At 50.6% G+C, this 24,964-nt stretch overlaps 1 protein-coding gene across 5 annotated transcripts in view; it reads right to left on the reverse strand.

Annotated features, from left to right (window-relative positions):
- PRIMA1 (proline rich membrane anchor 1) overlaps nt 1-24,653 on the reverse strand; it is a 64,814-nt gene extending 40,161 nt beyond the window's left edge. For 2 of the 5 annotated variants that reach the window (XR_004730090.3, XM_035261355.3), the window contains exons 1-3: nt 23,711-23,852; nt 23,195-23,318; nt 14,917-15,052 (exon numbers count right to left, since the gene is read on the reverse strand). Coding sequence is in view for 4 of the 5 variants with exons in the window: in XM_035261355.3 (XP_035117246.2) it covers nt 14,917-15,052; nt 23,195-23,318; nt 23,711-23,781 (331 nt within the window). In the remaining variant the exon portion in view is untranslated. Of the gene's footprint in view, nt 1-14,916; nt 15,053-23,194; nt 23,319-23,710; nt 23,853-23,973 lie in introns of those variants that run through there. The other 3 variants (XM_035261357.3, XM_017977312.4, XM_035261356.3) reach the window with 3 other exon arrangements.
- Between the last annotated feature and the right edge of the window lie 311 nt (nt 24,654-24,964).

Raw genomic sequence — 24,964 nt, forward strand, 5'->3', positions numbered from 1 at the left:
TGTGTCCAGCCCCGTGCTGTCGCTGAGGACACAGAGGCATAAACCGTCCCTGTCCTCAGGGTTCGGATGAGACACTTAATGGCTCAGACTGGTTGCTTCATCCTGGACACAAGTGGTGCATCCTGGACGAATTTCATAATCAAATGGGCTAACCAACCTTGGCAGAGGGGCCACTCTGCACTGGGCACTACTGTAAGCACTGAACACATGAATCCTTTTGACCCTCCCAGCAGCTCGAGGAGGAAAAGGAGGTTTACATGAGGGCAAAGCTCCTTTCTGAGGCCACACAGCCACAGCATGGTGCCTGGGCTCCAAATCACTCGAATTTGGGGAAAGAAAGTACAGGTCTCAGGGGCTGAATCAGTACTATGGGAAGAAACTTACAAGTGAAAGTATCCTTGCTTCAAATTATGTCCCTTAGATATTTTTTTTTCTCTCGTTCTTAATGATCAATCACTTTGGGGAAACCAAGTCAACACTGAATACCTCCAATCCTAGCAACCCCAGTTCTCAGAACACTAATGCTTCATCCCTACAGGCCCCCAAAGTCCAGCTGAAAGTTCTTTTCCCCAGAAATTACTCTAAGTAATTTATTTCAATTGATTGTCTCATTTGCCTTAATGGATAATATATAAAATGAGGGTAGTGACCTAAAACAGAACCAACATGAAGCTGCTAAGAAAAGGAGAAGCAAAAAGTCCTTTGCAGCCAGGCCCACATGTTTCTCCACCTTTCCAGATAGCCTCCAAAGAGGGAACCAGGCCACTTGACAAGGCACAGTGGCTATAGATTTTTTAAGACCAGATTTTCAGAAGATGCTCATCTATTCTTAATGCTAAGGTAGTAAACCAATGCTTCCTCATGGTTCAATGAAATGAACATGTCCTCAAAGCATCCTTGCCTGACATGTGCTTGGGTAACAGCAGAGGCAAAGAGAACAAGACCCAGATTCCAAAGACTTGGGTCTGGGTCCCAGAGACTTCCCTTGGTGGTAACCTTGAGAAAGTCATTTGGTGCTTCTGAGTGTGAGTCATCTCAATGATTGGATGACAAGAAACCAGACTCTAGCCTCCAGGAGCCAGCATCAGGTGATACCCAAAGTGTGGAAATTCACTCAGGGTGGTGGAAAAATATTAAGGGAAAATTATTAGAGAAAGTTATAGAATATAGTCTCAAACCCTTTTGGAAGGCTTAAAGGTTTTTTTTTTTTTTTTTAATAGTTCTTGGCTGAAGGCAGCCAGAGTCTCTTTGCAGGAGCCAGAGAGATTATGGCACAAATACAAAGAATGTGAGCAGTTTACCTAGCTAGCTTGTTTACTCATGTGGTCTTAAAACTAAACTTTGAGCCTGATGACCCTCTTGGGGGGAGGTTGACCAGGGAGATTACCCTCTAATGGTGTTGGCTTTGGGCAACACAACCTGGCCTTTAATTTTTCTCTGCAAATGTGTTGACTTAAGTTTTCTGTTATTAAATCTATACTGAATAAATGAGGAAAGGGTGAACCAGTCAGTGTCGTGTAGCTGCAATCTCTCTCTGTGAGTGGCTCATGACCCCTAGGCCCACTCGGTCATTGGAAATTTGTGTCTGAGTGCATTTATTCATCTGTCATGCAGCTGGGGTCTGTGGGATGTACCTCAGCACCAAAGAGTTCCTGGTTCCCCTCAAGGCTAGCATCTCTCCCACCCAAGGGAGTTTGCCACTGCCCGCTGCCGACGCACTGGTGATTTCAACCACAGACAGAGTTGGGTGCAGCAACAGCAGGAGCCTCGCTCAGGTCATTGCTGTATCCTGGAGCCTCACATGCAGCACGACACAGAGAATTCAACAAACCTTTGTTAAACAAATTGCAGATGCTCCTCAGCCCTGAAGGTGAATGAGTTCACCTACATCCCCACACCTAGCAAAGATCCCTTGCAGACATCCATGTTAATTTTTCCCATGAAGAGCAAAACCAGAACAATCAAAACCAGTGACTGGGTTTCATGCCCTCAGTGCTTATGGCCAAGTCAAGTTCTGCAACCCAAGAAGAAGTGAAGAAGGAAAATAAGATAGAGACTGATTAACTGATAAGGACCATATCGTCTTTATTTTCATCTCTACCCAGTGCCTGGGACATGGCAGAGAGACTGAACAAATGACAGGGCACCGAGTCCTGGAGCCCACTGATGGGCAGAGTGGCCTACAAGATTTGAAACATCCTCATGTTGCCACGATCAACTTCTGCAATAATTGACAAAATCCTCTGGGCAGAGAAAGTTGTGCCAAAGAGAGAGGGGATGGCCAGACTATAAGAAGGTGATGCTAATCAGAAATAGCAAACGTCACAACAGCTATATTTATTAAGAACGATGTATGCCAAGCCGTTGGCTAACTAATATCTGTATCTCATTGAATATTCAAAACTACCCCACTGAGAAAGTGGTAGGCTGATTCCCATTTTACAGATCAGGAAGTCGAGGTTAGTCAAATTAAGAGGCTTTCCCAAGGTCACAAGGTTCTAACTAGGGGAGTCTCACTGTGGACCCTGCTGCTGGAGAGAGGAGGAGCAGGGAAAGGTATGGGAAGTTAGCGAATGGTCTCTCTGTCAGGTCCCAGGGCCCAGAACCAGGGGATGGGGCCCTGGCCAGGAGCAAAGGGTTGGCTGACCCTTCAGCAAACTCATTCCAAGGTGAATATCAACTCCCTGTTCCTGCATCACAGCTGACGCTAGGAATTGTAGAAAAATGCCATCCTGAGGCCAGAGTTCCAGGGTGCCAGAGCTAGCCCTGAAACCCCAAGGCGGGGGCTTTCAGCCAGGATCACATTTCCCATCCTGCAGAATCTCCAACCATTATGGGGCCACACCCTCCGAGCACCTGCCTCATGCTAGGCAGGGGGCTGATGACCCTATGCACACACCCTCCCCCCATTCTGCCTGGAAACAGCAAGGAAGGAGCCATCATCCCCACTAGCAGATCAGGAAACTGAGGCTTGGACTGCCTAGCTCACCTACCTACACTCAGGTTCCTACGAAATGTATAGAATGGGCAAATCCATGAAGGCAGGCAGAAGATCAGTGGTTGTAGGGGATGGTAGGCCTGGGGTTCTTTGAGGGGTGATGAACATGGTCTGGAGTTACATGGTGGTGATGGCTGTAGACAATGTGAATGTACTAAAAACGGTCTGGAGTTACATGGTGGTGATGGCTGCAGACACTGTGAATGTACTAAACGTGATCTGGAGTTACATGGTGGTGATGGCTGCAGACACTGTGAATGTACTAAACACGGTCTGGAGTTACATGGTGGTGATGGCTGCAGACACTGTGAATGTACTAAACGTGATTGCGAGTTACATGATGGTGATGGCTGCAGACACTGTGAATGTACTAAAAACGGTCTGGAGTTACATGGTGGTGATGGCTGCAGACACTGTGAATGTACTAAACACGGTCTGGAGTTACATGGTGGTGATGGCTGCAGACACTGTGAATGTACTAAACACGGTCTGGAGTTACATGGTGGTGATGGCTGCAGACACTGTGAATATACTAAACACGGTCTGGAGTTACATGGTGGTGATGGCTGAAAACACTGTGAATGTACTAAACGTGATCTGGAGTTACATGGTGGTGATGGCTGCAGACACTGTGAATGTACTAAACACGGTCTGGAGTTACATGGTGGTGATGGCTGCAGACACTGTGAATGTACTAAACGTGATCTGGAGTTACATGGTGGTGATGGCTGCAGACACTGTGAATGTACTAAACACGGTCTGGAGTTACATGGTGGTGATGGCTGCAGACACTGTGAATATACTAAACATGGTCTGGAGTTACATGGTGGTGATGGCTGAAAACACTGTGAATGTACTAAACGTGATCTGGAGTTACATGGTAGTGATGGCTGCAGACACTGTGAATGTACTAAACACGGTCTGGAGTTACATGGTGGTGATAGCTGCAGACACTGTGAATGTACTAAACGTGGTCTGGAGTTACATGGTGGTGATGGCTGCAGACACTGTGAATGTACTAAACGTGATCTGGAGTTACATGGTGGTGATGGCTGCAGACACTGTGAATGTACTAAACACGGTCTGGAGTTACATGGTGGTGATGGCTGCAAACACTGTGAATATACTAAAGACCCTTTACACTGTATGTTTTTAAATAGTCAAAATGGTGAATTCTACATTATATGAATTTTACCTCAACAAAAACATCATTTTTTTGTGAGACAGACTCCGTTGCCCAGACTGGAGTGCAGTGGTGCAATCTCAGCTCACTGCAACCTCTGCCTCCCAGATTCAAGCAATTCTCCTGCCTCTGCCTCCTAAGAGCTGGGACTACGGGCGCACACCACCATGCCTGGCTAATTTTTTAGTAGAGCATTTTTAGTATTTTTAGCAGAGATGAGGTTTCACCATATTGGCCAGGCGGGTCTCGAATTCCTGACTTCATGATCCACTCACCTCAGCCTAATACTTTTTTAAAAAGCACCTATGCCGGGCCTGGATGCATCCGCTTGAGGAGACTTGTTTCCCTTTTTTCCACCTCAGTGTTGAGTCCAGATTCCACATAAGACATGGAATTCCTGGAGGGCAGGACTGAGTTTGGCCTAAACCCTGCAAACATCCTAGTGCCAGTGGTGGCAGCAGGGGGCCGCGGAGAAGGTGCACTGTCTTCCCCACCTCTCTGCCTGCAACTCCCCAGCCTTTTGGGTCCAAGTTCCATCACACTTCACCTGTTCCTATTTTGACACAGGTCGCTTTGTGCCACTGGTTTTAGCCAAAGGTATCAACCTCGATACACATGAGCAGCTTTAAACTCCCCTCTAGGGTGGGCCTGGGTATCAGGTATTCTAAAGCCCCCAGGTGTTGCCAACATGCAAGCATGGCTCAGGTGTCCAACAGGAGGCAGGGCTCTGAGGGCAGAGCTGTACTGAGCCCACCTTCGCAGCCCCAGAACCTGCCATGGCACAACCTCGGTAAATGTTCAATAAATCGGTAGGTAAAGGTTTGTCGGGTAAATTAAAATGTGTATAAACTTGCAAGCTTTGATTATTTGCTGGACACAAATAAATAAACAGAAGACTGAAACAATTCCATTTACTGCATGGGGAGAGGAAAATTCAGTGCTTAAAAAAGATATAATCGCTTTTTTGCATTTGAGATGAAGTCTCACTCTGTTGCCCAGGCTGGAGTGCAGTGCTGCAATCTCGGCTCACTGCAACCTCCACCTCCAGGGTTCAAGTGATTCTCCTGCCTCAGTCTCCCGAGTAGCTGGGATTACAGGTGTGCACCACCATGACCAGCTAAAGATCACTTTTTTAAAAGGCCAGTGATTCTAGAGGCTCTTATGGATCTCAGACTTGTCTGGAGACAGGAGTCATATTCACACCTGCATTGTGCTTTGTACAGAGGGGAATGCAAGGCAGAGTCAGCCCATTTTATGGATGAGGAAGCTGAGCCAGTTTGGATAAGAACTTTGCTCAAGCAAGGGTTATACAGTGATGAGAGATTGCATTTACTATGAGTGGACACCGTTCCAGGGCTGGGCCAGGCCCTCGCATGTGTGAGTGGGACAACCCCCTTTGGTGGACAGGAAAATGAAGTACAGAGAAGCTCAGCGACCAGCACACATCTGGAAAGAGCGAGAGCCTGGCCTAGCCTCCAGGCCCTCCTGCTCACAGACCAGGCACGCGGATCACAGGGCGCAAACCCTGCTCCAGCAAGAGATGAGCATCCCACACCCCGAGGCCGGAATCAATAGCAACAGTGAGCTGGGCACGAACCCAGCCCTTGAAGCAGGAGACATTCAAAGTGACATGGCCCGTGTTTGATGCCCACAGTCCCTCGTCACAGGCTCACACTGTGTCCAGCCAAGGGCTAGGGCAGTGGCATTCATGAGGTTTTATAAGGAGCCTGCTGTCTGTAGGGAAGGCGGGTCATGAGGACTGGCTTCACCTGCTGTGCCTATTGCTCAGCTTTGTGTCCCACCAGGCCTGGACCTCCTCTTTTGCTTGTCAGAAACTCATCACAACTTGGAGGAAAATCTGGTTTGCACAAGCAGTAGGGACTTCATTTTATGGCGATGAAGCCTAGTTAAACCATGGATTCATGCGAATATCCCAGAGCCTGGGTCCTACCGGGGGCAGCAGCTAACACCCTGGTGGTGGTGGGACGAGGGGGTGGGGATTGAGCCACCACCTTCCCAGCACCACCTGAGTCCGCTTCATCATCCCATTCATGAGATCACAGACGTCAAGAGGACCAAGGAGAAGGAGTGCTGAGTGACATCTGGTGGCTTCTTCCACACAGTCATTCCTCAAAACCTAGCAGCCTTCTTGCTTCGGCTCTCCCACTACAACCACAGACATCACTGAGTTCCTACTGCAGAATAATCTTAACTCAGACCAGGGTGTCACACCTCCACCTGCCTCCACCTGGGGTCCAGGCCACCACCAGCATCTCTCCCTGCACTGTCACTCGCCTGGCCCATGGCAACAGCCTCCTCACTGGGCTCCCAACCTCCACTCTTCCCCTTCCTTCCATTCTCCAGAGCCAGTTTCCGTAAAGTACATGTGAGGGCGGGCCACGCCCCCTACACAAAACCCACTGGCTTCTGGCTGCACTTCAGATAAAATCCAAACTCCTTCTCTAGCCTCCATGGCCTTGTGGACTCTGGGAACTGCCTCCCTGTGGGCTCACCTCCTGTGGTCTTCCCTCGCAGCAGGCAGCAGCCATGCTGGCCCTTCACACACCCTGAGTGCTTCTCCACACGAGGGCCTTGCACATGAACGCTCTTCCCCCAGATCTCCCTCCACCAGCTCCTCCCTTTAGGTCAGCTCTCAGCTTACATGCCAGCTCTTGTCCACATAACCTAGGCCGCTACCCAGTTACCCCATCAAATCACATAATTTTCTCTGTCTTTGTAGCATGTTATCTTCCATTTTTCCTGTGATGTTTCTGTTTTGCTTATTTCTTATACCACTACCCCGTGCTCCCTCCTATGTATACACAGAGCAATCAATCTACAAGCTCTGTGACTGCAGGGCCCTTCCATCCTGTCCACCACTCTATTCCCAGAACCTAGTACCTAGTGCCTGGCATATAGTAGATATTCAGCAATATCTGTAAGGTAAGTGACTCAGTAGCTGCTGAGGACTCATGGTGTGCCAGGCATGTGCTAAAGATCCAGGGTTATCACTGAGGACCCAGCAGACACTGGACAATTGTGTGCATCTAGCAAAAGAACAAGCATTGGTCAAGTTATCAGTTACATGTTTAAAAGGTGGAATAACTGCTACAAAGGAAAATGAAAAATTCAAAGAGTGTGTGCATGTATGTGTGTGTGTACGTGGAAGCAGATGGTTTGTAAATGTAAGCAAATCCTCTGACACTCCTCCATCAGGGAGTGTCACTCCCTAATTCCCCACTGTTTGAATATGAGCCAGCCGTCGTTGCTTGATTCTAAAAAAACAGAATGCAGTGGATGTAATGCTGGGTGACTTCCTCAACTGCCTCATCAAAAGGGAGACAGCTCCCATCAGCCTCTCAACCTTGAAATGCAGCTGCCATGTTGTAAGGAAGCCCAGTCCATAAGGCGGCATTACGTGGAGATGTTAGAGTGAACAGCTCCAGCTCAGGACCCGACCGACAGCCAGCATCGACCACCAGACATGACAGAGGAAGCCTTCAGGTGGCCCCAGCCCTGGCTACAGTTGCATGAAAGACCCCAAGCAAGAACCTCCAGGTGGAGCCAGTCAACTCCTGTAGCAGCGAGAGAAAGAAAATACGTCGGTGTTGTAGCTTTTGGAGTAGTTTGTTCTGCAGCCGTAAATACCAGAACAGGGACTAGTGTGAAAGTCATGGAAGGTCTTCCTGAAGAAAGAACGGGAATCTGAGCTGAGATCAGTATGAGTTAAGGTTCTACTTCGAGGGAGAGGCTGGCAGACAGAAGGACTATATGTGTAAAGGCTTCAAGATGGGAAGGAGTGAGGCCCAGGGAAGAAAAGGAAAGGAGATCTCTGAAACTGCCTCTCAGCAGTGGAGGGGAGAGTTAGGCAAGGACCACAGCAGGAACTAATCAGATAGCCTTGAATAACCTCCCTTCCTCTCCAGCTGGGCAGCCTGGAATAAGTGACTCACCCTCTCTGAACCTCTGAGCTCCTCATAAAAATTGCCAATAATACCACCTATTACAAAGAAGGGTTTGAGGATTAAATGAGATGAGGAGAGCAGAGTGGCTCTCCAACAGTCCCGGGAACTCAGTACTGGTTTCTTTCTAGCATCCTGGGTGAGTAAAAAGGAAGCATCTTCGAACTTCCTCAGTCCAGCGTGTCTCTTTCTCTGTTGAAACTCGTCCTTTGACACATAGGAACCAGGTGACCCTATTCCTGGCTCCCCCACCGTTGTGTGACCTTTGAGGAGTCACTTAACCTCCTTCCGATTTTTCCAAGAACAAAATAAACGCCCCAGTAAAATCTCTATCAGCGCTTTGAACTCCTTCAAGACAGGCACTATGGAAATGCAGGCTCACGCCTCTGTTCTGCCACAGCTATTTTTGGTCCCATCAGCCTTGAAAGCAGGTCTCACAGAGGGGGTGTACGTGCTTTGCTTGAGGGCTGATATACATCTCCTTCCATGGCCTCCGCCATCTGATTCACAGGCGGGGACGGGTGGGCCATGGCTGACATTTACAAAGCAACCCAGGTCCTGGGCTCTGGCAGCTGCTGAAGGCTTTTTGTTCAGGCCACAAGCAGGCCTTTGCCTCTGCCAGGGTTCATTCACTCCTACCCACGCCTCCCAGAAATACTTCACCAGGGGCACCTGACATAGGATTACACACCTGGCAAGGGCTGCCCCGGAAGAGACACAGGTGGGACTCTCGAAAACCTTTATCCTGTTGAAGACCCAGGAGCATCTACACCTCCTTTGAGAGCCCATACCATCCTCAGGGTGTTGAATCTGATGATCCTATCTCAGAAGAGAGATGCTGGAACCCTGCTGAAGCCACTCCCAATCTGAAGGTTAGTAACCTATTCTCGTGCCTACTGCTTGCATTAGAATTACTTCTGAGCTCCCATTTATTGCATCATAACTGCATTCCAGGCTCTGTGCTGTGTTAGTTTTATGGCCTCGAATGCTCCCCACCACCCATGTGCAGCAGGTGGGGTTGTTAACCCCATTCCACAGATTTGCACACTGAGGCTCCAAGCAGTTAAGGATTCCTTGCCCAAATCACTTAGCTAATGAACAAGGGTTGGACCCCAGGTCTAGAGGGCAGGAAGCCAGGCTCTGAGCCACCATGCTATAACACCACCTTTAAGTTTCTGCCCAGGATGGCCTGGTTAATATCTAATCACGACAATTCCTCCGCAGGTAGGAATCGTATGAGAAAATGGAGGCTCTGAGAGGATGTGACAGGGCCAGGGTCTGCGCTAGGAGTGAAAGGGCTGGGCTGACCCCAGAGCCCCTTCCTGGGACTGTCATTCTCCAGGGCACAGGTTCTCAATGTGCTCCCACGACCGACACGTCAGCATCACCTGAGAATGTAACTGAACTGCAGGTCCTCGGGCCCCACCCCAGACCCACTGAGTCAGGAATTCTGGGGATGTGCCCCAGTGATCTGTTACTAAATGAGCTCTCCAGGCGCTTCGGATACAAGTTCAAGTTGGAGAACCTCTGGTCGAATGCCCAGACTCAAAGTGAGCGTTGTAGGCAGAGCCTGAAAAACACAAGAGCAGAAAGTGGAGATGCTGCTCCAGAACCTTCTGCCTCACTAGAACCCTCTCCACCTCCTTCTCCATGGCAGGCAGGGCTCAGGGCAGGGCTCCTGGGAGCAGAGCAGAGAGCTGGGCCCACCACAGAGGAACAGGAGGCCAAGCTGCCCCACCAGCCATGAGGCAGGGGAGGGAAGTCTGGGCTCTCAAAAGATTAATGGTTGCCAGGCACGGTGGCGCACGCCTGTCATCCCAGCACTTTGGGAGGCCAAGGCAGGGGGATCACCTGAGGTCAGGAGTTTGAGACCAGCCTGCCCAACATGGTGAAATCCTGTCTCTACTAAAAATACAAAAATTAGCCAGTTGTGGTGGCTCACACCTGTAATCCCAGCTACTCAGGAGGCTGAGGCAGGAGAATCACTTGAACCCAGGAGGCAGAGGTCGCAGTGAGCCGAGATCGCACCACTGTACTTCAGCCTGGGTGACAGAGTGAGACTCCATCTCAAAAAAAGAAAAAAAAAATTCATGGCAAAAGAAAACAAAACCAACACCCCCAAATAAACATAACAAAAAATAACATGAAAATCCACTGCTGCCTTCGCCAGAAGAAAGTGGTCTGGCAGTAGGGTGACCAGCTGTAAACCCAGTGTTCCAGTTTGTACAGGCCTGAGGGGCTTCCTGGGGCATGGGATCTTCAGGGCTAAAAATCTAGAGAGGCCTGGGCCAGCCAGGACAAGCAGTCACCCCGAGGGGTGGGGCAGCAGCAGGTGCTGTCTGGATGAAGAGCAAGGCCTGCCTGGCCATGTGAAGAATGCCCTGCAAATGTTCCTGGTCATTACTTATAGCGGGGACTTCACAGGTGTGCGCGAATAGGTGTTTCTCTCTCCCCGCTTTCTCTCTTTATCCCAGAGACACATGCCAAAGCTCAATATGCCTGTGGATCAATGTCACTTCAGCAGGGGACCACCTGCCTGATACTTGGGCTGTGAATTCTGGGCCTCTGCTTTGGCCCCTCCCTCTTCTTCGTGGCCTGTCCAGCCTCCCCCTTCTCCTACCTACCTGCGACAGTTCCACCGCAGGTAGGAATCATATGAGAAAACTGAGGCTCTGAGAGGAAGTGACAGGGCCCGGGCCTGCGCTGGGAGTGAATAAGAATTCTCTCCTGTCTTTCTGGATCCACCCTCCCTGCCCCTTTTGGAATTACGTATCCCTGTCCCAATAGCACCCCTTTATTCCGTAAGTCTGGCTTGCACTCATAGGCTGCTCTTCCTCAGAATGCTTTCCACAGGATGACTACAGCAATGGATGCCTGTCTAGTGTTCAGAAGTAGTTTCAGGAACCCTCAAGTCATGAACCATGATGTGGGTGTAGCCCATGAACCTATTTTATAGAGGAAGAAATGGAGGCTTATGTTAACCAGCTCTCTTAAAATCACGAAAAGGAAAGAGCAGGGCTAGCATGCTAACACAGGCTCAAGAAAGGCTCATGGAATCAGCCTCTTATGCCATGTCCTTGGTCTTTCTTGACCTGGGCTCTGCTGATGTAGACAAGTCCGTGTGTGACTGTATCCCTCAGGGTGCCCAGCACAGGGCTGGACATAGAACAGACGCCTGGCAGATGCTTGCCAGCTGAATGAGAGGCCTGTGTGAGTGGCAAGAAAGCAAAGGATATCAGATGAGCAAATGGGACAGGGACTAGCACATGCCTGGAGCCAGTGAATCCAGAGAGAGGTCAGGAAAGGACACTCCTATGAATACCTTCTGCAAATGACAGCCCACTGGCCCATGAACTCCATGAAGGCAGGAGCTGTCTGCTGCTCACTGCTGGCTCCCTGGCCCTGGCACCATGCCCCACACTTGGAGCTCAGTGCATACCTGTTGAGAGACAGTAGAGGCTCCAAGGCATTGAAGCCCTGTACCCTCTGGGAGACATGAACCATTTCAGGGTTGTATTTTATGACTGGCAGAAGTTGTGAATGTAGCCGCAGCTCTGACATTCATTGGGCACTACTTGTGTGCAGGGTTCTGGGCTGAGCTCAGGGAGGACCAAGAGAATGAATAAATCACATTCTCCACCGCTGGTCTAATCCACCTTACATGCCCTCCCGCCCGGTAGCCATGATCTCGTTTTTGGTTATAGCCTTTCCATCCAGATTTTCCTTTGGGAAAGAAACTATCTCTCCCTGAAGCCCTATCTGCACATCCCAGCTCCAGGGGTGGTCACACGGCCCAGGCCTGACCAACCAGCATATTCTTTGCCAGAAGTCACCATATTGGCCCACGGGTGAGCACAAGACCCAAGCTGGTCCGGTGAAAGTCAGCCTCAGGACTTCCTGTGGACCACTGAGAAAGAGAAGGTCTCTTCCTAGGGAGACTACTGACTCTAAGGCTGATGGAATGCTGGAGCCTGGAGCTACAGGGACTGAGCCAGCCTGAGAGAAAAGGCAACCCAGAGAAATCAGAAGAGAGCAACAGAGACAGAAATCCAATACTGTCACCATTTAGACCATGGATTCAGCAGCTCTGCTGCCTGTATATCCTGATACATGAGCCCACAAGCTGACATCTTTCTCCGTATTTTTTGTATTGCTTAAGCTACTTCAAAGTGTGTTTTTGCTACTTGAAACTGAGAAAGTCCTGCCATACAGAGCTCTCCTCTCTTACTCTCGTCTCCCAAGAAGCAGCTTCAGTCCCAAAACTCAACATGAGTTCTCTCCCCTCTACTCCAGCAAGCACTCTCCTCTAGCCTCTTCCCATTTCTGTAGCCCCCGACCTAGCTTCAGGCCCTCTTGGATGACCTGGGGTCTGAATGATCTCAAGAGACCCCCAACTGACTGCAGTCTGCCCGCTCAACCCCAATCCACTCCAATCCAACCCACACTGTCAAAACAGTTGATCTTTCTGAAACAGACAATACAGGCGCATGTCACTTCCCCACTTAACACCTTTGTAGGCTCGTCCCTGCCCAAAGCAGTTTCCTGAGGCATCAGGACCATGTCCCTGCAGCTATGAGAGCTGATCTTAGATGGTACATGAACCCAGCACTTGAACACACTGAAACCTGTAACAAGAAACTTAAGCTCCTTTTGATTCTCTCACAGACTTCGCAATTACTGTACAGAGAGGGTCTCAGCACTGTGCCGCTGTGGCTTTGGCATCTCTCTACCACTTGCTTCTCTCCCTCTGTAACAAACAGAGAGAAAGCCTCAAGCTCAGAACCTTCCAAGGAAGGCTGACATTTTAAAACCTCAGTTTGCTTCCATTGCGTTTATTTTTATGGTCACCTTCTATTTATGCGAGTGGTACTGGTTTCTCGTTTACAGTAGTTTTATAAAGATAAGGAAATTAACTTGTATAAACACAAAAGTGAGTTTATTTAAGGGAAAAAATAAGGCGAATAAGAGATGGTACTTGGGTACCCGTGAATGCAGTTCATTGTTAGGCAAACAATGACCCATAGGATGAAATGCGATCTGCTCAGCCAGGCACACGAGGCCCTTCCAGGTCCTCCTCCTTGGCCACTCTTTCAAGCCACGGAAGGGCTTGTGACTCCCAAGAAGTCTCATGGAGCCAAACTTCCAGGCTTCTGTCCACTCTGTTCCTTCTGCCTGGATGCCCTTTTCCCCCAACCTCCTTAGCAACCTGGGAAAATCCCATCTATTCTTAAAGTCTCCTGTCAGTGTTACTGTTTACCGGGCTAGTGTTTTGCTTAACTACTGGGGAATTCCCAGTGCACCTGGCAAACCATCTCTGTGTTCTCTCAGGCCCCTCTCTGTGGGTTGCTGACAGGATGGCCTTCCCTGGGAGAGCTGAGATTCCAGAAGGCCGGGACAGTCCTTCTCCTGTCTGACACAGATGCTCAGTGAGCACAAGATAACCTCAAGGGATCCAGCTGGGGAATGTGGATCATCAAATACAAACCACTGGGAGACTACGTCCCCGGGACCCAAAATGTGGGAGAGTGAGGAGTTCCAAAGGAAGGGAAGGGAGTGATCTCCAAGGGTAGGTGCCTGAGGCCGGGCCCCACAGCGCGGACCCAGGGATTCTTTCCGGAGTGAGAAGGCCAGTGAGCATCCCGGGACAGAAGGATCTGGCAGAGGCCTGGAACAGAGGGCCTGCCAGGAGTAGGTTCTCAACTGTAACTTGCATTTGAACCATCTCAGGACTTGTTATTGTGACAATTCCTAAATCCCACCCCAAAAGCTCTGGCTTAGTCAGTTTGAAGTGGGCCCATGAAGATGCATTTTAAAACAAATGCTTCGGGTTATGCTGAAGCAGGTCATTTGAGGGCCAGGCTTTGAGACGCACTGGGTCACAGGCTGTCAGGGAAGGATGGAGATATGTAGGGGCCTCATCGTCAAAATGCAGAAATTCACATCAATTGCAAAGATCCTCCAGAACCCTGCATCACTGACTGGATACTAAGAGGCCAGAAACGCAGCCTCCCAGAGAACAAGCTTTGTGCCAAGGTTATTTAAAACGCATCCCAAATAATTCCATGGAGACGTGTTTAATGAGATAGGTGAGAACATGATCACAGACATCCTTCAGGCGGGATGAAGGAGCCGTGTGAAATACAGAGCCTCCTTTGGAGAGACCTTATCAAGTAGCAATTGTAAACAGGGAATTTCACCATGTAGAGGTCAGGGCTGAGGCCATTTCTGGCTAAAGAAACGCTCCTTTGTTTGAATGACCGTGCAATCAAATTGTTCAGAGATGGAATCGTCCAAGGCAAACAAGTCAAAGAGAGGTTTTAGCAGAATTCGGTGCACATGGCTGAAAGGCATCTTGTAACTTTGCTCCCAGAGCGTTGACTTTGGTTCTACCCTAACTGCCTCCCTAAATGTTAATTATAATAGAGAAACAGAACTGTGTGTTGAGGGAGGGGGGTTATTTAAGACCAGTCCCCAGCAGCTGCCCCCTTTAAAGATCTGGCCTTCGGAACAATCCAGGCCAAGTCACTCATCAAATGGAGATTGACTTTTATCTGATTAACTGGTGGAGAAACATCCTTCTCCATCCTGCAGGAGCATTCTGTGGGAACGGCATTTTGCAGACTGCAGGGAAAAGTTGGGCCTTGGCTTCCCTCCTGCTCGGCCAGTGGAAAATTACAAAGGAGGCAGGGCTGCCCTCGGCCACGCTCACTGGATCTTCGTGGGCCCAGGAAAACACAAAGAGAAACCCCAAAATGGAGTGAGCCATTACCTACCTGGGGCGGAGAGGAGTCTGGGAGGTGGCGGGGGCGGGGGCGGCGGGGGCAGCGGGGGAGGGGGCCGGCACTGGCAGATGTGTCGGCAGCTGTCAGTCACCTTGGAGCAGGACTTCTGGGGCTCACCGTGCGTCACCTGTGGACATGGGCACACATACCCAAGAGAGGGAGAAGACAGTAAGGCAACTAGAAGCTTAAATGAGCCCAGGCCACCCTGTCCCCTGCCAGCCTAGGACTTGGGATTCCTCTCCAAGACAAAGGTAGGAAGAATTGACAGAAGTTGGATTGGTTCAAAGGGGACGGTGCTGTTGGGTGCTAGCCTGGCTAGTTTGGAGACCAAGGTTTCCTTCCTAGCTCTGCCAGGGACCAGCTATGGGACCCTCGGCCGGTGACCTGGTTATGAATAAGAAGTAGACAAGAGCTGGAAGGTTGACTGGTAGAATTTCTCCATGATACAAATGAGTAAACTGAGGCCCACGCAGAAGTAGCTGCCCAAGAGTCTCACACTTGGCGAATGAAACACTTTACGTCCTCTGTGCTCTAAGCCCAACCACTTCTCCTGTCTTCCTTGCTACAGCCCAAGACCAAGCCCTGGCCTTCTCTCCAGCCCTTATTCCTGATGGCCTTTTTGTGTCTACACTGAGGCAAGGCCCCCCAATCTTGGGGAGAAACCTCACCCTGTGAGGCCTCTGCTCCTGTGTCCCACGTGACCAAAGGGAGCAGAGCAACCTGCTTGATGCTCTCCACTCAGTGTCCCAGTGGTCTTGTGAGAAGGGCACCCCACCAAACAATCTGCATCCCCCCCAGCAAGCCCCAGATGCTGCCCACACTCCTCGTGGGTTCACATGGCCTGCAAATTCTGCAAGAGGCAATCCCTACAACCTCTCTCCATCTCTCTGTCCTCATTCTCTCCTTTCAGTTCCAGGCCCCTGGCCTCTGCAATTGCTGCTCCAGTGGTGGTAATGTTCTCCCATCCCTATCCCTGCTGCACCCCTGACTCAGCTTCGCGAGTCTCTGACCTCTTTATCCAGCCAGATTCTTTTGTATGGGCTGTCCTGGCACCAGGTTCCTCTCTAGGGGCAGAAATCTTATTTGGATGTTACCTGATTCATACGTATCTTCACCACGGCACTGTGAGCCTCACCCACACGGATTAAATCAGAATTTTGCAGGTGGAGCTGGGCCTGGGGATTTTGCTTAAGCTTCCCAGGTTAAACTTCTTATGCAGAGCCAGCATGGGAACTGGGTGGATGGATTAGACTGACTGCCAGTGTCCCTGGCTCTACAGAGTGCCATAAATCCATGAATCTGATGTTTCATGCCTGTCCCAGGGAACAAGCTGGTTTAAAAGCACAAAGAGTTGCCAGTCACCCTCCACCTCCCGGACGGCCACAGTTAATTTCTGTATCATCTTTGAGCCACTAGAAACCAGAACTCCACTTTCCCTGCTACTAGCCCTGTGTGGCCTGCCTCGGAATGCTGATGCAGCCCCTCTGCCTCATGGCTGGGAGAGCCCCTGGGGCTGGGCGTTCCCATCACACCTGGGAAGATGTGAATAAGTAATGTGGGTAATATCAGCTGGGGTGGTAGCAGGAAGTGGGCTGATTTACAGCCCTGGCTTCATATCCAGGAGGCTAAGAGGCTCCTGCACATCACCTTTTAATGTTTTTAAAGGGCCATTGACTGCATTTCAAACCCTGGAAAGCAATCTTCTCTCCCACTGGGAAGAGCATACCGTCAGATGGTGGCCTCTGCTCAATTATTTTACAGAAACGATTAACTCCTTACATGTCAGTGGGAAATCCACCAGCTTCTAGACCTGTGCCATTGTTAGATGTCCCGTCATTGAGCCTGTGCGCCTCTAAATTCTGACCTTCTGAGACCCCGGGGTTTGCTAGAAAGCTTCATTCTCCTAACAGCTGGCATCTGAGACCACATCTCCAATGCACTCTACCAAGTGTGTGAACTTCAAGCAATACCATTGCCAGTGCAATTATTTTCTCACTCTCCAAGGTGCAATTTATGAGAGAGAGTTCAAGAAGAGCACGTTTGTTTAACCTGGCCCGACACAATGACCTATTTTTGTGAGAGGATATGAAGGCACAGATGTATAAGAGTGTTTAATGTGATGAAGTTCTAGGCAGAAAAATCGGGGCCAAATTTGAAGGCTGCAGGAGGAGTGAAGGAGCACACGGCATTTAAAAAATTGATAGCTCGGCCGGGCGCGGTGGCTCACACCTGTAATCCTAGCACTTTGGGAGGCTGAGGCAGGCGGACCACTAGGTCAAGAGATTGAGACCAACCTGGCCAACATGGTGAAACCCCATCTCTACTAAAAATACAAAAATTAGCTGGGCGTGGTGGCATATGCATGTAGTCCCAGCTACTCGGGAGGCTGAGGCAGAAGAATTGCTTGAACCTGGGAGGCGAAGGTTGCAGTGAGCCGAGATTGTGCCACTGCACTCCAGCCTGGACACTGAGCAAGACTCCATCTTATAAAAAAAAAAAAATTGATAGCTCTCGCCTGTAATCTCAGCACTTCGGGAGGCTGAGGCGGGCGGATCATATGAGGTCAGGAGTTCGAGACCAGCCTGGCCAAACTGGTGAAACCCTGTCTCTACTAAAAAAAATACAAAAATTAGCCAGGTGTGGTGATGCACACCTGTAGTCCCATCTACTCAGGAGGTTGAGGTAGGAGAATCACTTGAACCCAAAGGTCAAGACTGCAGGGAACCAAGATCATGCTACTACACTCCAGCCTGGGTGACAGAGGGAGACTCCAGTCTCAATAAATAAATAAATAAATAAGTAAATAAATAAAATTGATAGCTCTGGCTAGGTGTGGTGGCTCACAACTATAACCTCAGCACTTTGGGAGACTGAGGTGGGCAGATTGTTTGAGCCCAGGGGTTCAATATCAGTCTGGGCAATAGAGTAAGCCCTCATCTCTACAAATTTTTTTTTTAATTAGCTGGGGTAGACACACACCTGTAGACCCAGCTACTCCAGGGGCTGAGGTGGGTGGATTGCTTGAGCCAGGAGGTTGAGGCTGCAGTGAACTATTGCAGCCCACCACCCTCCAGCCTGGGCAACAGAGTGAGACCCTGCTTCAAAAAAAAAAAAAAGTCGTGGTTCTCAGTCTCTTGTATAAAGGCATCTCTGAAACATGAGCAGGCACAATTGCTTAGTCAACTGTTCTCACTGAAGCATCAAGTCTGGTCCGTCCTTATGCCTGAGCGCTGGGTCCTCACTGCAGTGTCCTGATAGTTTGGTTCAGTCCAAGCCTGTGGCATCTGAGCCTGCCTCAACTCTGGGTTACTTGAACCCCATATCCACTTGCCAACTTCTCTCCATCCTTCAAACCCATCTCTTGAACAGCCTTCTTGGGTGTTCATGCAAGAACTGGACTGATATTTTTTCTTTTCTCTCTTTTTTTTTTTTTTTTGAGACAGGGTTTCACTATGTTGACTAGACTGATCTCAAATTCCTGGGCTCAAGCAATCCTTCTTCTTGGGCAAAGCCATCCTAAATCCTCCCCCACCCAAATTAGACTCACCTGCTCAGTGCTGCTGCTTAATTCTGCAAACCCTTCTGCCTGGGGCATTTCCTTGCTGTTTTGTATTGCGTGTCTCTCTACACTAAGCTGCGTCTTAGGCAGGCAGGTAGATGAGTACTTTATTAATCCTGAACAATCATGACTTTTTGAGCCCTACTATGTGTTCCTCATGGGTTCACGCTCCCATTTCTCCCTGGGCATAACTGGGAGAGGTAAGTGATACTATTCACTCTTAACACCTGGCCCGCAGGCTCAGCGAAGCTAAATGGTGCGCCACAGTTGCCTGGGGCCAGCAGTCGGTGCTCAGTGAAAAGGTGCACTGCCCACCAGTGGAGAAACGTGGATCTGTCCTGTTCCCCATTGCTGGTTCCACCTGGGGGTTCTGTTGATTGGCAGTGTTGTATTTAGACTAACAGAGAGGAAGCCTCAGGTGTCCGCAGCTTGTCTCAGCACCTGGCGTGGTTGGTTTCTATCTTGGGGAATTTCAAAAGGGGAAGGAACTTGCCCCCTGAAATAAGCTGCTCTTAGCTGGACTTCATTAAGAAAGAGCAGAGGCCCAGAAAGTTCAGTGACTTGCCTGAAGCCCACAGAACGCAGGCTGGTATCGGTTCTTCCTGGGACCACTTCTTATTCCAGTTTCACCATCACCTGCCTTCCAGGCCCTGCTCTGCAGTGCTCTCCTACAGCCAGAATCCTGTAAATGCTGTAGTTTTGAGAGTGGGCTGAGCCACAGGTACATCCTGGAGTCTCCTTGATTTGGTGCCTGGAGCAGGGGTCTGAGGCACACAGTGCTCCCAGCATCAGTTCCCTCTTCTCCAGCCACCATCCTACTCCTGGTCAACTGGTGCAGTTTTGGGTCAAGCAGACGTTGCCTCCTAAACCATCCTTGAATCCATCTACTCCTCTCCGTTTCCTCTGCTGCCACCTGAACAAGTCCACCAGGTCTCCAGTGGGCAGCACCCACCTCTCTCTATTTGCCAGATAAAATATAAGACACCCTATGACATTTGAATTTCAGATAAACCACAAATAATTTTAAAGTATATCCTCAATATTATATGGGAGATATGCTTAAAAAAATCCAATTTGAGGCCGGGCGCCGTGGCTCACGCCTGTAATCCCAGCACTTTGGGAGGCCGAGGCGGGTGGATCATGAGGTCAAGAGATCGAGGCCATCCTGGTCAACATGGTGAAACCCCGTCTCTACTAAAAATACAAAAAATTAGCTGGGCATGGTGGCGCGTGCCTGTAATCCCAGATACTCAGGAGGCTGAGGCAGGAGAATTGCCTGAACCCAGGAGGCGGAGGTTGCCGTGAGCCAAGATCGCGCCATTGCACTCCAGCCTGGGTAACAAGAGCGAAACTTCGTCTCAAAAAAAAAAAAATATATATATATAATAAAAATCCAATTTGTAGTTTATTTGAAATTCAAAGTTAATTGGATGTCCTGTATTTTCTTTGCTAAATCTGGCCAGTCTCCCCTTACCCACCTCTTTGCCCCTGGCTTGCATCCTCCCTGCATCCATCCTTTATGCAGGAACTGTACTGAGATTTGGCTCTCTTTTTTTTGTGACAGGGTTTCGTAATGTTGCCTAGGCTGGTCTACAATTCCTGGGCTCAAGTAGTCCTCCCACCTCGGCCTCCCAAAGTGTTGGGATTACAGGCATGAAGCACTGCAACCAGACTGGACTGAGATTTCTAAAATACCAACCTGAGTGTGTCATCTCTTACTTAAAACCCTTTCCTTAAAACAATGTCCATAGCCCTCAGGATCAAGTCCAAACTGCAGGACACTATGTTAGTGGCTTGCAACAGTGGCCTTACCCAGTGCTTCTTTCCCCTGGGTCTTCCAAAGTCCCTCTCTCCTCTGGCCTTGGGCTGTGCCCTCTGCCTGGACACCTCACCCTAATTTCTTATCCTTCCTATCTCAACTGAAGCACCAGGCCTGTGAGACTTCTCTGACTCTTGCCCCAGGTCCAAGCTATTTGTTCTTGCTGAGCTCTCTTGAAGATAATGACTTGTTTAATTAGCTCTACAGTGCCAAACTATGAGTGCGCAAGGGCAGACCACTAAGCTCTTGCACTTAACAAAGGGCCTCGCATACAGTAGGTGTCCAATAAATGCTGCTGAATCACTGACTACCGTAGAAAGAGTTCAACATCATTTGGGTCTGGGGTAGTTTCGCATCAGCACACAGAGGCCAGATAAGAGGCTGTCTCTCTAACTATTGCTTTAGGAGGGCAGCCACAAAGATGATGGCTTCTGGCATCTTTCATGGAGACAGGCCAGCACCACTGTAACTTGATGAGACACACTCCTGTCACACCTAATAAATTTGCCAGCCTGTCATCCTCTTCCCTTGCAAAAAAAAAAGAATCATCTGGAAGTGAACTTAGAAGAACCTAAATCACAGAAGCTCAAAAATCTCGATTCCAGACACATTAAATAGGGTGGAAAGGTTAAGGAATGCTCCCACTAACCCTTCTGGCAATTTAAATATCGTCTGACTTTAATGATTAAGTTTCTTATCAACTAGCAGCAGCCAGAGGCTTAAGGCTGATTTCAAGTTAAGAACCTGATGCTTTGGGGGACCCCAGGTCTCTTGCCTCATCCACAATCCCATTAATCACAGAACTTTGTTATGTTGGCCTTGTCCTTCCAAATGTTCTCCTGGCAAAATGCTCATGGAAGGGCAGATAGCTCTGAGTTCTTTCTCTAGATTAGAGAAACTCCTATGACATGACAGATTTTATTTTCTCCACTTAAAGAGAAACACATGGCTTCATGCATTTCCATTTTTTTTTTCTTCTCTCCTACGTTCCCCTGGATTCAGCTCCTCTGCTCAAAGCCAAATCCATTCATTCCAAAACCCCATTTCCCTTGATTTCTCTGTCCCTATCATTTGTAAATTAATTTTCCAGAGCCTCAAGCCAAGATTTTACCCATTCTACTTGTCTGGAGGACTCCTTTCTTAATTGATTTTTATGAAAATTGATTTGTACTGAGTAAGAGCATCTGAAATACACACACACACACCTGCTTGTGTAAGTACTGCCTGGCTGACGGACACTTAAAAAACTGAACTGCTTTCACAAAATTATTTCTTCTGGTGGGGTGCGGGGTGCTAGTGGGTTTTCTGTTTAGATCCTACGAGCTCACACAGTAGAATTCTAGTCTTGGAGACTGAAAAACTCATTACGTTGCTCTCCACCCCAGCTGAAGAAGTCTTACGGAAGAGAGAAAACTGTAAACAAACAAATATAAAAACTTAGTGAACTCAATATCTGAGGTTCAGCTGAAAGTTGAACAAGGCAAGCTGGTCCCAAGCCACTGAAGTGTTTAGAAGTGACAAAATCCTGGTTCCTGAGGAGGCACAGCTGAGTTTAATAACTGCTGTTTCACACATTAGACAAAGCTGTCAATTCCAAAAGGAAAATAATTCTAAGTGAGATGGAGGCAAGCCAGAGAAGAGAGCAGAAGACGGGGCTGGGAGTCGGGGGCGCTGAGCAGCATCTGACCCCGGCTCTCGATGGGCAGTCACCCAGGCCGTCATCCAAAGGACTGAGCAAGTTCCCGGCAAGGTCTCAACATCTGGGGCAGCTCAGTAGACTGGCAAGTGGTCTTGCCCCATCCCTTTTTTTCTTGATCTATCACCTGTACTCAGAGCAACCATATGAATGGTCCCCAACCCCCAAAATGCCACTAGGAGAACACGAGGCTGCAAATACCCCAGAGTGGATCTTCAGTGCCCAAAACAATAAAAATGTCCTCCAGAGCCAGCAGAAACTCTAACAATTCAAAAATGTCAAACAGACCACACAATGATCAACAGAGTTACCTGGCCCGCCAGGCAGAAGACCCGCATTACTATTACTCCCACCGACAATGGCAGCAAACACTGCCAGGTAGTGTTGTCATGGTCCAGGCACTGCACGAAGTAATCCTTACTGGCATTATCAAGTTCTTATACTAGAATAGTCAGAAGAAGACACTAACTCAGAGAGGGCAAGTAGGTTGCCTAAGGTCTCCTAGCTGGTAAGGGACAGAGCTGAAGCTAAAATTCCAGAGCTGACATCAAAGTCCACCTTGTCACCTCTCCACTGTACCAGTGACCATGCACATTCTGGGGGGGGAGGGGTAGTGGAGGGAATAGGGACCATCTCCTTGAACCCCCTCTCTGACTCTAAGAGGTAACTCCAGTTGATGGCTGCCTGGCCTCTGCGCTGGGATCTAAGGGACCCCAGCAGAGAGAGGCATCCCTGGGTGGTCCTGACAGATGGGCCACCACGCATTATCTGTCCTCATCCTCAACTCCGCTACCTACAAGAACCCGGCCCTCTCCTGTGTTGAAGACCAGTTTAAGAAAGCTAAAGTTCATCAGTGATTCTGGTGGGAAAGAAATAATATATATATACCCTTGGGATCATTTTTCTTTGTAAGTTTGTTTCTTTGCTGAATGTCTGCCCTAGAATGTGCATCATCGGAAGGTATTCTGAGCCCTTTTCCCTTCCAAGGCCATGTCCTGCAGGCTTTAGGCCACAACTGAAGCCTCTCTTTGGAGTTTCTTTCTTTTCAGGGACCCTAGCAGCTTTTCTTTTCCCATGCTCTCCTGAGGACCAATCAGTGGTGCGGCTGCAGGAAGCCAGGGTCTCAGGAGGGAAGGGACAGCTTGCCCCTCACCCAGGAGGCCCTCCCAGCTAGTGCGCAGCCGGCGCGTCTCACCTGCACGAAGCCCCAGAGCGGGTGGAGCGCGCAGTGCAGCAGCAGCGAGGACCAGCAGCAGCCACGGCGCAGCACCAAGTCCCGGAGGAGCATCTCGGCCCGCGGCGCCCGCTCCTGGGGCGAACTGTCAGGAGAGCAAGGCTCGGGTCAGGCGGATACCGCGCGAACACTTTCCGCGCCGCGCACCAACACACCTTCCAGCCCGGGTCGGGTGGGCACGCCCCGCACCCTGGGGCACGCTAGTAAACCAAGCCTGCACTTACACTCCGCCTTACACCTTCACTGACTCTTCGTGCATCCCAGAATTCACACCCTTTTCCTATGCACATCCCCAGAAGCCCGCGTGTAGACTTTAGCTCCGCACACAGCTCCAGAATACTGCGTGCATACCTTGGCCCCATGAATACCTCCAGAAACAGCCAAGCACACTTACTGAGCCCCATGAACCCCCAGAAGCAGCCATGTACAACTCACTCTCACTGTGAGCACACTTCAAACCCAGCGGGCACTACTCACCCTGCGCGCACACCCACAGAAACAGCTGTGCACACCGCCGACCCCTGCCCGTACCCTCGCTGACCCTGCATGCACGGCACCAAGAAATCACACGCTGCGTGCACCCTCACTGCCCGGCCGGCCTCATTGCGCACACTGCAACAGAGGCACCTCTGTGCGCTGCCCCTCTGCACGCCCCCGCCCAGCCCCGATCTCCCATTCCCGGGCGTGGGTTACCCCCACGCCTCCATCTCCGCCCGCACCCTTGCAAAGCCTCACGCCACCTTGCCTAGCGGCGGCCCCAGCCGATCTTCGGCTCGGGAAAGAGAGGTCCGCGTTTCCCCCGCGGCAGCTCTGTTGCCAAGCCGCCGGACAGCCCCCATTTAAAGCCAGCCGCCTCCCCAGTCCCCCGCCCTCTAGGCGGGGCCTCGGTCCTCACCCTGGCGGCTGCGCGGGCGCCCGGGGGCTTCACATGCCGGGGAGGAGCTCCCGGCGTTGGAGCAAAAGTTTGCGCGCCGGTTGGGCCTCCCCGGCGGCTGAGCAGAGGACCAGGAGCGGCGTCCTCGCACGGGGCGCAGGGCGCGGTGGATCCGGGCTGCGCCTGGCCGCGCGCGGGGCGGGAGGGGCGGCACCCCTTGCCCAGGGCCGGGGCGGGCAGCCTAGGCGGAGGCAGAGGGCGGGGAAAGTCTCCTTCAAGCCGCCAGGAGCCGGCCGCGCGAGCCCTCCCTTGGCCCGCGTTGGCTCCCGGCCCTTCCCCGTGGCGCCGCGCGGCTGCCCGGGGCACGGGGGTGCCCAAGCTCTCTGCGACCCTCACGCCGGCCCGAGAGAGGCAGCGGCGGTAGGCGCCGCCAGGGAGCGCCAGCTGGGGCAGCAAAGCCGCAGGCGGAGGCGAAATAAATAATGCACGAAAAAGGAAAACAGACGTGAGCGGAGCCAGAGCCTCTACCGCCTCCCGCCCCGGACTGCGCTCCCGCCCGCGCTCCCCCCACCTCCTCGCCGCTGCCGCCGCCAGCGCCGCTGCAGTGATTCCTCGTCTCCATCTAGCGAGGCTATTGTGTATTGGGCGCTTAATTATTTATTCACCCTGGAGGCCGAGGATTCCCAGTTCCAAGGGGTCTTGCCCCTTGCCTGCCCTTCCCCCAAGCCTCTCCCGAGGCTGCGGAAAGGTGGTGAATTCTGACTTGAGACCCCTTTCCGCGCTCGATCCCTGCGGACTCTCCCCGCCGCACTCCCGGCAGGCTCTCCTGGGCGCCAGGGCTGGAAGGTGCAGGCCGC

This window comes from Callithrix jacchus, chromosome 8, assembly GCF_049354715.1.
Source record: "Callithrix jacchus isolate 240 chromosome 8, calJac240_pri, whole genome shotgun sequence".
NCBI lineage: Eukaryota > Metazoa > Chordata > Mammalia > Primates > Cebidae > Callithrix > Callithrix jacchus.